At 41.7% G+C, this 14,563-nt stretch overlaps 1 protein-coding gene across 1 annotated transcript; it reads right to left on the bottom strand.

Moving 5' to 3' along the window:
* Positions 1 to 8,820: 8,820 nt before the first annotated feature.
* On the bottom strand, positions 8,821 to 9,542 carry LOC125549069. Its single transcript, XM_048712561.1, has one exon. The coding sequence runs from the start codon at positions 9,353 to 9,355 to the stop codon at positions 9,146 to 9,148; it is 210 nt and encodes a 69-aa protein (XP_048568518.1). The 5' UTR covers positions 9,356 to 9,542; the 3' UTR covers positions 8,821 to 9,145.
* Between the last annotated feature and the right edge of the window lie 5,021 nt (positions 9,543 to 14,563).

The raw sequence follows: 14,563 nt of genomic DNA, 5'->3' as shown, positions 1-14,563 counted from the left end.
CTGACCGTAAGTACAGGTCTGCAGTTTGTATTTGAATTGTCATGATATTTGAAGCAGCAGAGCACTTTTCAATCAATTACGAGAGGCATTCGCTTCTCTGATCTTCATCCCACCAATGCATTGTACGACTCTCCACCCCCTTTTCCTCCCTCATGAAATCCTAATTTCCCGCAATGAAATTCGATTTCGAGTTCTATTCGATACTGGTAGGAGAAGAACCCGACTAGGCATTCTTAAAAAAAGAGGGGAAGTTTCAGCTCCACTGTCTATTATGTGGTTAAGGAGGCTGATGGATGCACCCCAAGTGAAACTACTTTACATGACCACCCAGTTCCACTAAGATTGATTAAACAGTGGGGAAATGCTATGGGTATGCCTAGTTCCTTCTTGACACCTGTCCTCATGATGAGTAGGAATGTACTTCTGCACACATGTTATTCCTACCTTTTTGTTATCTATCTAATGCTTGACTGGTGAGTTGGTGAATCCTTGACTGTTTGTAAGATATTGTATACCCTGAATCAAACCGGTGCTGCTGTTTTACTAAAAGTTATTATCCCTATGCGAAGGGCACATGCTCTACTGGCTAAATCTAAAGGAAGGCTTTTCTGTACATTCTCTTGCCTGTTTTTAGCTCCAGTCGTCAATCTTTTTTGCAACACTCACCCTCTGCTGTTACCTCATTATTTTCATGATTCCTTATTCTGTGATACTGTTCTTCAAACTGAACTTATAGAAGCTCAAACCAGTTCCGAAAGAGAACCTTGAAATTTCTTCACTGAATGAGTTGGGTCCGTTCCGTCGAAGAACTTGAATCACACGCCTGCACAACTCTTCTATTTCATGGGTAAAGTATTGCATGAACGCGCAACCTGCATGAACGCGCAATTGACAATCAGTGTCATACTTCTGATTGTATTGAAAATGAACATTGTAATAGTAAAGTATTGCTCGCCTCCTGCCATGAGGAAACATGGTTCTACAAACGACTTTTAATTCTTGCTCTTGTGGCATCATCAAACTCTTTCTTAACAATGCAGCCCAAATGTAGAAAACTCATTGAATAAATCCACAAAGAAAGATATACCAGACATTCCCTTTCTGAAAAAGACAACAAAGATTCATCTATGGAACTAAGGTTAGAACATCAGTTTCCACAGCTGAAATACCAAGTTAGTTTCAGAGAAACAACACAGTTTAATATTAATAATATATCATGTAATTACTCATCCGTGTTTTCCGTAACAAATACAATATCCTGCTAGAACAACTACCCTGGAAATTGCGGTTGAATCGGAAAGCCTTGTACGTGCTCAATATCACCATGCATTCAGAACATGACACCAACCAAATTGTCTGACCATGGAGAGTTCAAGCAGTAATGAATTATCATTGGGTGAAAAAAGTTCTAAAAAATGTGCGTAAACTGAAGAAGCATATATCATCTTGGGGAGCCTTTCCTATGCTTGGCATTCTATTAGTGCAGTAGATGCTCCCACCCGGCACAAAGGCGCGTGACCTTCCACACACACACACACACACACACACACACACACACGCACACGCACACGCACACGCACACACACACACCAGAGAAGGAATCAAGAAATACCCAAGGCAACAAATGGATATCAAAGAGAAAAACCAGAAGAAGGCAAGAAGAAACCTTGTGCGTCGCTTCATCTTGTAGCCGTTCCTGGGGGCGGTGACCATGAAAATGTAGCAGGGGGGCGGGGCTTCCAGGGAGAGTGGGATGGCTACATTTAAAAATAGAGAAGATGTACCAGTACTTTGTTCTAAGTAAAAGGTATTCAGGCTTGAAAATTAGCCCTGATTTGAAGTGCCTTTTCATGTCAGATGTTACTCTGATTAAATAATCACCATGCATAGTAAGCATTTCGCAATTTCTTCACTAATAATGGGTGCAATATAAGAAGCAATATACTCCAAGGCACATACAGTTTGATGCAAGATGCATGGCTGAGAGCCTGAGACAGATGGATTAGAAAAAGATTGGAATTAATGGATGCAGGTACTACACAGTTTTACATGCTGACAATTATGCACAATGTAATGAATTGTCAACAAACATCGAGAGGTCTTCTGGTGTTACTAATTTTCAATGAGGTCATCCACGTTTTCAACGGCATAAACATTCATTGGGATCTACTAAAGAAATCCATGACACATACTGAACCCCAGTATTCACCCCAAAAGCATGACTTGGACAATTGGACATGGATAGTAACAACATGACCCAGATTCATACATACCCACACTCAACTCTGACATTCCAAATAACTACATGGAAAAGGAAACGACCCCCCAAATTAAGAGACAGCTTCACTGAAGCAACGCTAGCTGTGACGTAATCTATAAGGTGTCGAGGGGGCTAGTGATTGATGCACACCTATTTAACTCACCTAGCATTTTGATAAGTTCACCCAAGAAATCATTGAGCAGGACGCGCTTATGCTTCTGCCTCTTGGATTTGTGGATTCTCCTCGGTGCTTTCTTCTTGCACTTGTCATCGGTGACATGCCTGCGAATTGAAAGCTACTACATCAGCTACAATGGAACACAGGCACGGCTCTCTTGCACAGTAGGTACGGTACACATTATGTTCATGCTAACAACATCTGCTATTGAGATGCTTAAATCACAGTTCATGTTTCTATTTTCTAAATTAAAATAGACATCGGTACAACAGAAAATAAACACACAAATAGGTAGCCAAATTACCTCACAAAGCTATTAGCAAGGTAGTAGCAAAATCCTGAGCTCCATCCAGTTCTTGCTTCGTTTCCACTACGGCAAGCACTCCCTGCCGCTGAAATTGCTGATGAATATGACAGTGAAAAAACAGGGGAATTGACCCAAGAAAGTATCCAGACTGTGTGATATTCATTGGGAGGCGGCTGACTAACTAACTGTTGATGGAGTGGAAGAAGACCGGTGGCTTTCAAGCAGTGGTGCAGCCTGCTGTTGAGAAAGCCTGTTGATGGAGTGGAAGAGGACGGCGGTCCGGCCCTGCTACACCACCTCTTCTCTCTCTCCCTCTCATCTTCTCACCCCTCGCTCCTCCCCAGACGCCCCCACACTCTCCTCCTCCTCCCCCGTCTCATCCACCCCTCCTCGTCCCGGATCCTGCCGGATCCGAGGCTTGTGGGCGCGGAGGCGAGCTTCTCCGGCGCCGTCCACATGATTACCATTGTTCCTCACGATTAACACACCGTCACAATAACTGCAATAGAAGAGCAGGCGTTATTGCTCACAAAGTATCAAAACAGATCGCGCTTCCTCGGTGCATGTTCTTAACTACTACAGAAGAGCAGTTGGCAAGAATGGGATGATCGTGAGATCGGAAACTGCGGGGAGTAGTAGTTCCACATACAAAATCACGCAGACTCATCCAGTTAAACTGATGAGATTGTGTCATTACAATGTGATAAAGATAGCTCCAATTGTGCTACAGAATTCATGGTATAAAACGTCTAGCAAATTACTTTCAAAATAAGAAGAGCAAAGAGAAAGCACAATTTCAGAATATTAGGAGGCTTCAGTGTTTAAATTCTTAGGACAATTTGAGTAATAGCTTTACTATTTGATTCAATTTCCACTCATGTATCGAGATAAAAATAATAAGCATAACAAGAAAACTACAAGCTCGGACAAATCATCAGTTCATGACATTAGAAGTAAACTGAGACGAACTAAAAGCTCAGATAATATTCAGTGTTACATTCTACCCTAAACAGCGAGAAAGAGTTCGTCGGGACATTAGGATGTACACCCACAATTGCATAGAACTCAAATTCTGTAGCCTCCTAAATTACTTCATACAAACTTATTAGCTACCAGAACCAATGCGTAGTCCCAGTATCCTTAATCCAGTAGTTGCATCATTGACATTGGGCAAAAAACACAACCCATCGCGACCTTCCGCGTGATTTAGGACAGAAGAAATATTGGTTGGAATGCAACGACATTGATGGGATAAGGCACCTCATATGCTTCACTCCATTGTCCTGAGAATTTAAACACTAAAACCTCCTAAATACTGTTTTACATAACTTTCGATTGTCTGAAAGTGACATAAATATGTAGTGTGAAATAAATATGTAAGAGCCACCAACCAGCCTGAGTATTTGATATGAAAATTGTCCCTCTCCTCTGCACCTGTAGTTTGACAATTAAACCATCAGCAGCAAAAATCAAACAATCCCTGCTCGATTTTGAAATTATTCAAGCCAAAACATGAACTGCAAAGAAAAATCAAAGAATACTGGACTGTGCTAAACAAGCAGGCTAGCCATGCTCCACCTTCACTTGATCCTGAAATTAGCATGGGAGTGTGGATCCTAATAAAATACTTTGACAACAGATATTCCCTGAATTTGTGTGAATATCCAACAACGGTAAATGTTTACTAACCAACAGAAATAGAAATTGAGACTCACCTCACACCCCAGGGAAGAACAGCAGAGGTATGCACTTGACAAGGAGGGCGATGGTCCTTCTGCAGATGACGACGCCTCCTTCCTCTCGCCCACGGCCTCCCGCGGCGGAGGAGGTGTCAATGACTGCAGCGGGCAGTGGCTTCTTCAGGAGGAGAGCTCGCGGCGTCGCCCACCTTCTAGCCTGGGGCGCGGCAGAGGAGAAGCGGTGGATAAGAAGAGCGGACGGATGGTCTGATCAAATATATGCAGAAAAGATGAAAGATGTGGTCTGATCAATCACCTGTTCCGGTGTCTTTTTTTTCCTCAACTTGAAAAAAAGACCATGTGATTTTGATTGACCTGACCATCATAAAACTAAATACCTCCACTAATCCAATCTTTAGAGCAGAAGGGCACCCTGCTCAATCCAATCTGCTACAGCAGTAAGGAACATAATGAGTTTTAACTCTTACTGGATTCAAGATATCTAACATATATCAACTGTCTTAGATACTTGCCAAGATGATGAATTCCACTTACACAAATTCAGTGATGCAGTATTTGGTCATTAAGAAACAAGTCACTTATTTTATTTAAAAATATATAAAAACATATATGAACACACAAAAAACACCTGTTATTATGTTATGACAACTAACATTAAATATCAAGGAGTCTAAGAGGATTCTGTTAGCGTTCTGCATATCGATGGGGGATTCAGGGTCAGCCAATTAAGAGCAAAACTGAAAAATAGAAACTAATACAACAATTCGTTCTCTTTGATATTCTCACATGTTGATCAACGTCTGAGACAGTTAGACCGTTCGCCATACTCAATCCTTCCTATCAGTTTGCCTTGGCCTAACTCACATCCTATGTCTCCCCTGGTTGAAGCCATTCCTTCTCTGTAATCACAGAACATTGCAGCTGATCAATATAATCAAGAAAGAAGTGTTGCCCTCAAATCCTCAATATGGTGAAATGTACATGTTTTGTGAGTATTGTTTTTTTTGAATAATTTTGAACAAACATTGTTAACAGTATTGCAAATGGAAGCAGGTTCATTTCATAAGAAAAAAGATGTAAACTCCTTTGAGGCACAAATATACTAAAACACAGAAATCTCATACATATATCCATGTAGGGAAAAAACGTAGCAACAACAGATTTAGAAGGGTGCAGGGGAATAGATAGGGTTGATCTGCATGGTCAGAATTAGAGGATGAATTATAGAAATATGAGATCTGACCAGCCAAATATTCTGGACCTGATGAGTCCTTCAAACGGATATTGTCCTCCCTGATAAGTCACAACCATATGCACACTTTAAAATGAAATAGATTAGAAATCTAGATGGGGAACAAAAAAAAGCTTCAGATATGTGCATTCATGGAGAAAGAAGTTGCACTTTGAAGGAGGAGCTCACCTGAACCTGGTGCTCTACTGTCGTTGAGGGCACGGCAGCCCCCGGTGCACTCACTAGATGGCGTGCTGAATTTGGAGAGGAGAGGAGTGTGAGCCCGGTTAGAAAAAACAAAAACTAGCAGTAGGATTGGGGATTTCTACCAAAGAGTTTTTTTTTTCGAGAATCTTCTACCAAAGAGCTTGGCATCATGAGCTCTGCTTCGGTACAACCCCCCCCCCCCTCCCCCCCCAAAAAAAAATCATATAAACACCGTATAGGAGTTGGTTATTATAGGCTTTGTCTTGGGCTCGGCCCATTAACTTTTTTTTCCTTTTTTAGGTTCAAGGGATATTGCGCAACCCGAGATTTGAACCAAATACCTCCAGCTTATTTCCTAACACAGTTACCAGCATATTTCCTAACAAAGGATTTTGTACTGGATACATAACCTGTTATGCAGACTACCACTTCTTTTACTTCTTGCTGTCCACATTTCCGGTTCAGATCTGCATGGTGTTTATGCATTTTTTTTATGCATGGTTTCCGCTCGGTTTTTTCTCCTTGTTTTTCCATTACAGTTTTATTTTTTATTTCCCCTTTTTTATTTTAACATTTCTTTGTGAACTTCTTAAAAATTCGTGAAACATTTTCCAAAATACGCAAACATTTACAGATATGTGAAAATTTTCTAAATGAGAACTTTATTAAAATTTATGAATCTTTTAAAATTTTAACTTGTGAACAATTTTTAAATTCCTGAACTTTTTCCAAATTCATAGTATTTTAAAATTTTAAACTCATATCAATTTTTAGATTCACATTTTTTCAAACTTATGAACTTTCTTTAAATTTATTAACTGTTTAAAATTTGACTCATGAATAATTTTAAAATTCATGAACTATATTTCCAACATCTTAACTTTTCAAATTCATTAACTTTCTTCTAAGCTAATGGGCAAAGCGAGCGAGCGTGCGAAGCTGCTGAGCGGGCGAGCGAGCTTGCGCAATATTTGGCTACAGCCGTTGGCATGCGCACGACCGTCAGTTTCCTAACCGGCGCTCAAAGCGGTGACTTGGAGCTCCTCCAATAGACGATGCCACACACAAGGATTTGTTCAAAATTTCAAAAAATTGTTCGCTTTTTTAACAAAAATAAGAAACTTAACAATATTAGCATTTAAAAAAAATGTTTGTGCCTTCCAAATTTCCTCAAAACGTCAAAACTCGAACATAATTTTGAACACGAATTTTTAAAAAAAAATTCAAATAATTTTTAAAAACATTAAAAATTTGGAATTTCAAAAAATACAAAAAAAATCGAAACTATTTTTTATTTCCCTAAACATATTCTATTTGTGTAGTATTTTTTAGAAAATAGGAACAGTTTTTGAAAGCGTGAACATTATTTAAACTGACCAAAAAAATTGAGTTTCTGAACAAGTTTGAAAAAAGGTGAATGGACAGTCTGGCCAAGACACACGCCAATTTTCTCGACAATCGATGACCTATTGGCCAAGACACGCCGTTCTTGATAAGTAGACATGTCTGTCACCAACTAACAAGATTAGGGCGCCAACTGAGCTGGTTAGAGCATCTTCAGCCGTTCGATTCCCCAAGAACGTTTTAGACGGAAAATAGCGCCTCTTAGGGGCTTACCTGTGCCAATTTTGGCGTGGGGGGCTTTAGTTCCCAGCCCCCCCCCAAGTTCCCCCCCCCCCCCCACACCCCCCTCCCCTCCACCCGCCTCGAGCCGCCGAGTTCCAACTCAAATTCAGCACAAATTTAACAAAAAACTAATTTTTATCACATACTCCCTCCGTTTGAAATTACTCGTCATGGTTTTAGTTCAAAGTAGTTTATAACAAAAATCAATAAAAATCAAATAGTTTAATGAAGCAAGCTCATAATTCAAACACAAATTAAAACACATCGAACTAGGTGTTGCCCTTAAGCCTCCATAGGTGCTCCACCAGATCGTGCTGCAATTCTTGATGCACCTGTGGGTCTCAGATCTCCTGACGCATATTAAGGAAGACAGCCCATGCTGTCGGTACCTAGTGATCAACAGTTGCAAGAGGACCCTGCCTGAAATATGGTTCAGTGTCAAACACTGGCTAGTCCTGCTCGCTCTCAATGATCATGTTACGAAAGATGACACGGTAATTCATCACCTCCCACATCTGAGATTTCAACCAGGTCAGAGCGGGGTACCGGACAACAGCAAACCAAGATTGGAGCACACCAAATGCCCGCTTGACATCCTTCTTGCAAGCCTCCTGACATTTAGCAAAGTAGGAGTTCTTGCCTCCTGGCACAGGGTTTGAGATAGTCTTCACAAATGTTGACCATCTTGGATAGATGTCATCTGCTAAATAGTATCCTTGTTGTAGTTGCGTCTATTGACCTCGAAGTTCATCAAAGAAGCATGACCTTCAACAAGCTTGGGCAAGACATTCAAGCACTGCAAGACGTTGATGTCATTGTGAGTTCCTAGCAATCCAAAGAAGGAGTGCCAAATCCAGAGGTCGTCGGTGGAGGGGAGCCGCCGAAGGAACTCCCTGGTGGCGCATAGGCGAAATGGCCTCTTTCTTTGATAGGAAGAGAAAAAAACGATACGCGAACAAGGGACCTATCTGTTAGAAGAAATTAGTATATAGATATGCAGGTACGTGGTACGTGTATTGCCTTCCCGTACTCGTACCGGCCTTATGAATGGTACAATTATTTCATTTATTTATATGAACTCATGGGAATTTATTTTTTCCAAACACTTGCCCTAATTTAATCTCTTCCCAAGGGGATTGGAGAGGCTTGAAAAGGATTGGGGAGGAATTTAACTTACAGGGGAATAGGGGATATAATCCTCACAATCCCCTTTAATACCCCTCAAACCCACTGCAATCGAACGAGGCATAATATGGTTTTTACCCCCGGGTTTGCGGGTTGCATGTACAGTGTTTGTACGCAGACTAGCAGTTGATCGACTCTTTCGGAATTTTTGTTCCAAATCAACAGTCTACAGATCGAAATACATCTGAAAGCGACAAGCTGGAATATACAGAAATTTACATATCTCATCACCAGTTGAGCCATGACTGACTACTCCGCAAGGTCAAAGAACAGGCAAGAAATTACAAGGTACCCCAACATCTCTAGGACAGCCAAACATCAGAAGCAGAGTACTTTCTTTTAGCTAACCATGTTATCGGGCCAGTAACCGGACCGGAGTATGTACAAGAAGCAGCCTCACTTCACTTGAGTTCAGAGCTCAGAGCATGAGCTGAGCTGGATCCGCCCATGATCAGCGCGCGAGCAGAACGGGGACGGCGTGCGGGGGCGGCGGCGGCACGGGCGGCGAGGGGGAGGCGAAGGGGAGGGTGCGGAGGACGACGAACCGCACGCGGCGCGGCAGGATGCGCAGCGGCGCCGCGGACAGCAGCCGCTCCAGGGCGCGCGCCACCGCCGCCGTGTACTCCTCCAGCAGCTCCGCCATGACCGCCACGAGGATCATGTCGATCCGATGTCGACCCTTCGCCCTCTGCTCTGCTTTGCTGCGTTTGGTGTGACGGCGGTGATGGCGTGTTTGGGTTCTGGTGAGCGTTGCGGCTGCTTGGAGAGGGAGGGAGGTTGGTTGTTGGGTCGCAGTTTCCAGAACCGGGGGCTTCGCGGTGGATAATTTTGTTCGAACTTTTCTTTTTCGATAAGATTAGTGTCGGTCTTATCCATTGCAACCGCCGCTGTGGGGCTGATCTTTTGGCAGCTGGGGCGCCGAGTCACTAGCAATGCCAAAAGACTCTTTTGGCCAGCGCGTACCGCGTTCGGTACGCACCAAAATCTCTTCCCCTGATTGGGATCTGCTAATAATAAATCTCCTTTCACTTGGTTTTAACGAGTAATGCTAGACCTACGTGCTGGTTGTGGGGATGATCTTTTGGTGAGGCGAGCCTACACTACACGGCAAAAACGACAAATTTGACCTGTGGACAAAAAGAATTTACAAAATGAACTGTCTTTAAAAAAATTCACTCCGCTGACTCTTTCATGTAGCACCCGACAGCTAAGCGTCACACTACACCGTATAGCATCGTACTCCGGAATATCTAAAAATTGCTAAGTCAATGTGCAACGCCTTAGGCCTTGTTTGGATACGCTGTTTTATCAGAGTTGTTTTCCCGTTATCCGATCTAACCGTGTAACAAACTAAAACCACGTTTGGGTGGCCCAATAGAAACGTGGATAAGCAGAATTCGGTTTCCACAAAGCCAGGAAAGTGCGTCTAGTGAAAAACGACTAATACTCGTTTTTATAGAAACCTGGTTACATAAAACAGACTTTTTTTCCCCTCCACGTCTTCCTCAACAAACTTGTTGGCGCCAACTGTGCCTTCCCGCGCAACTAGCACGCGCCCTTTTTTCCAAGCTTCTATATATATACAGGGATGCCGGCATAACAAACATCAACAAACAGGATCTGGGTACGTGCTTCTTCCATGGCTGGCCGCCGATAACGGCTGTGATCATCGATCTTCTGGCCATCGACGCTAGGCTGAGATCTCCAATCAGACGCCGCTGACCCTGCTGGGACAACAAGAGCTACCTCCTCGACTTGTTTGCAGCAAGAAATCAATCTTCATGAGCCTACAGGTAAGATTCATAATCAGAAACTAATGAACATACTCAAACTTATAGCAAAATTGTTCATGTTCTGAGGAAACAAGTGCAAGTATGGAACTTAAATTGCAAAGTTCTGCCAACATGTCTTTACTCGAGTGATGAATAGACAAACCTTTTCTATGCACTAGTCGTAGTTCAGCCTGAGTCGTAGTCATGTAATTTCAGTACAAAGTTGACAATTCTTTTATAGATGCGATACCCTTGATATTGATTTAGAAATTGCTTCATGCACGATCCTGCTGCCCGATGCATGCACGGCATCGAAATCCAGCGGCCGGTGCCCGATGTATGCGCGCATGTGTGGCCGGATTTTAAACATAGTCCATATTTTGTCGTGTGTATAGCACAGCTCTACTGATTTTAGTAGATCATAATTACTTCCATCATAATGGAAGACCATTGGCAGTAAATAGTACTAGTACAGATAAGTAGGGCCAAAAGGTAATAAAAAATCCTTTTTTTCTGCTTAAGTGATTTAACTAGTAGTAGTTTATATTGTTTTGTTTACATGTAGGAAAATATGGACGACCAAATCAAAAATATTAAGAAGGAAAAGACCGAAAAGCAGCCCATAAAGCGCCACACATGGAAATCTTCAGAGGACAAAATATTGCTCAACATATTAAAAGATCAAACTCAAAATGGAGGTAAGGAAGGAACAGGATACACAAAGAAAGCATGGCGTGAAATCCTAGAACAGTTCAATGAGTCAAAGGTAGACAAACTTGAGTTGCAACAAATAAAAAATCGTCATAAGTACTACAGGAGTTGTTATGCTAGCATGGACAGACTTCTAAAGCACACAGGGTTTGGTTGGGATGACGATGATAAAATGATCAAAGCTTCAGAAGAAAGTTGGGCGGATCTCATATCGGTAAGTTGAAACACATTAATTTTTAAATATTGCTATATCATACAGTTGAAAAATGGACTTACAATAAACTAACAAACTGCAGAAGGACAAGAATATTCAAGAATACCGAGACAAAGTGTGGCCTAGTTGGATAGACCTTCAGGACATTTGTGCTAGCTCTACCGCATCAGGAGTTGGTGCTATATCTAGCAAAGGGAAAGGTGGAACCAGCAAAGAACAAATTGAAATTGATCTAAATGAGATAGTAGAAGTTGAATCTGATGGAACAAATGATTCCCCTGTTGCTTGTCCTAAGAAGCCTAACACCACTAAGGTCGAGAAAAAGAAGAAGGGCAATGCAAGTGGGTCGCAAAACACTTCAAAAGGGCAAAAGCGAACAGCTGATGATGCTATTAATGCAATTGATCGCCTGGCAGATGCATCACTGATCATTGCTGAATCAAAGAAAAATGCAGCACAGCAAACAGAAGCTTACTCAGTGAAAGCATGTATGCAGATATTAAATAGCATGCCTGATGTTGAACCAAACAAAAAATTGAAAGCTGCACAAGCATTTGAACATGTTGATAAAAGGGCTATTTTCATTGAGATGGATGAAGAGACTCGGTCTCTCTGGGTTGAAAATGCATAGTTTTTTACCTGTTGTAGCGTACTGTTTAGTTTTCTGAATAGGTTGTATTTGCAATTTCCATAAATTCCTTCTGTAAGTTTGTGTTCAAACAATCAATATGCAAATTTATATATTTATTTGGTTCGTGCTACTAGTTATATATGGTCTCATATATAAATCCCTCTTCAGAACTTGGATTTATATTTGTGTGTGTGTGTGTGTTCTACAAATACATAAGCTTAAGATATAAGTGAGAAGTTGATGGCATACCTTTCCTTTTGGTTCATTGGTTTAAACAGCAATGATGCAATGTTGCTCTTTGCGTCAGTACATATCTCCATGTTTTATCATCAACCTAGCGAGTAAAATTTGTCACCGAAATCATTCAATGTTCTCCTATCACTCATTCAATGATTCTTGTCCTACCATTTAACAGAAAATTTATCAGCTCTAGAACAATAACATTGTAGAAATTCCGACAGTTAACCGAAGTTGCTACATGAAATTTTGCAGGGAAACCATGGAAGATATGGCAGATGGAGACTATTCTGATTCTGAGCAAATGATTATTAATGACCTTTCTGCAATGTCACTTTTGCAACATGTGCTGTTCGGAAGGCTATTCAAAACACCACGTAATACCTCTAAATTAACTGGTGCGCAAAAGACTAGAGAGTGGTTGGAAGGACACCCAGTTAGATTTTATGAACAACTTCGTGTTGATAAGCACACCTTCTACTTATTGCGAGATGCATTGTGCGAGAGGAATTTACTTACGGATACAAAACGGATGGACGTCAATGAACAACTAGTCATATTTCTACATACAATTGGTCACAATGTTAGGAACCGTGTTATCCAGGATAGATTTCAACATTCAGGAGAAATAATAAGTCGGCATTTCAAGAGAGTATTAAAAGCCATTAATGGCTTACGTGATGTTTACATAACAGATCCGTCCAATGAAGTTCCCAACGAAATATTGGGCGACTCAAGGTTTTACCCATACTTCAAGGTATATATTCTATCTCAAGAACATGTTCCTTTTGGATATTACTTGCAGCAAAGTTCAAATCTCCAATTCTAATTCTGAATTTTTCTCAACAGAACTGTATGGGAGCAATTGATGGGACACATATTAATGCAAAAATCAAGCTTGATAAACAAACTCCTTACAGAAATAGGCATGGTTATCCCTCTCAAAATGTAATGGCAGTAGTGTCATTTGACATGACATTTTCATATGTGGCTGCTGGATGGGAAGGTTCTGCATCGGATCAAGCCGTATTAAGGTGGGCTGTTACTGATGGTGGGTTTGTTGTCCCAAAAGGTAAAAATAAAAAATACATGAATTTACATGCAAGTAAAGTTTGTCTCATTGTATCAAACATGTAATGATATAATAGGAAATTTGAGAGTGAAATCAAACTTTACATGCAGGTAAGTTTTATCTCGTGGACTCGGGCTATGCAAATACTCCAAGATTTATTGCCCCCTATCGTGGAGATCGCTATCACATTGGCTCTTTTCGTGGAACTAAACGTCGATATAGTAGTGAGAAAGATTTGTTCAATCATCGTCACGCACAACTACGGAATGTTGTAGAACGTACTTTTGGCGTTCTAAAAGCTCGATTTCCAATATTAACAAGGAATGGAGGAATCCCTTATCCTTACAAAAAACAGGTCCAAATTGTTATGGCTTGTTGCATCATCCATAACTTCATAAGGAAGGTTGATAGGAATGATGAGTTGTTTGAGCTTTATGAACAAGAGGGAACACAAGGAGATGTTGACACCGGTGACCAAGAAGTTCGAGGGCAAGCAAACTTACAAGAAGATGATCGAGTTGCCGGTGAAAGAGTACGTGCAAGCATCGCTCGACAGTTGTGGAGTAATCTCCAACAGCATGCCACTCAGGAAGAAGAAGATGAAGATGATTAATTAAGCACTAAAATAGTTGTTATCATTTTTATTTATAGGTACATTGGATAACTATCGACAGATTTTTCATTCATTTGTAGGTTCACAAGCTTTACATTCAATGTTTCAATGCTAAAATCATTTTCTTGTCCATTCACACATCATACAGCAAGTTCGGTATGGACCTTGAGAATATAAAATTACTGAGCTAGAGAGAAGCTCACCTCACATTATCTGAATGAAGAGTCTGTCACCATAGTCCCAGATCCAGCATGCCACGAAGAGGGCAGCTCATACTCATCCACTGGAAGTAGTTCGGACTGCGTCGAGCACGCTCTGGACTCCCTGGATGCCTCGGTAGTGAAGGGTCTAGAAGATGGGGCGGATTTTGTCCTCCGCCACCAACCACAGTCGCGAGTCGTCCACCGCGACAGTGTGCCCTTCTTCCCCGCCGGTAGGCCTCCACCGCGAAGAACAGATGGGACGCCCCACGTCTGCACTGCACGCCGCGGAACCATACGGCATCGCCGTGGTGGCGTCGGTCGCCGGAGCCGGGGCCGTTGACGGTGTGAGGAGAGTGGAACGGGAAGCGGCAGCCGCGCAACCGTACGGCTTTGTCGCCGTGGCGGCGGTCACCGGA

Source organism: Triticum urartu, chromosome 3 (assembly GCF_003073215.2).
Source record: "Triticum urartu cultivar G1812 chromosome 3, Tu2.1, whole genome shotgun sequence".
Lineage (NCBI taxonomy): Eukaryota > Viridiplantae > Streptophyta > Magnoliopsida > Poales > Poaceae > Triticum > Triticum urartu.
This window is presented reverse-complemented; position numbering and strand designations above follow the sequence as displayed.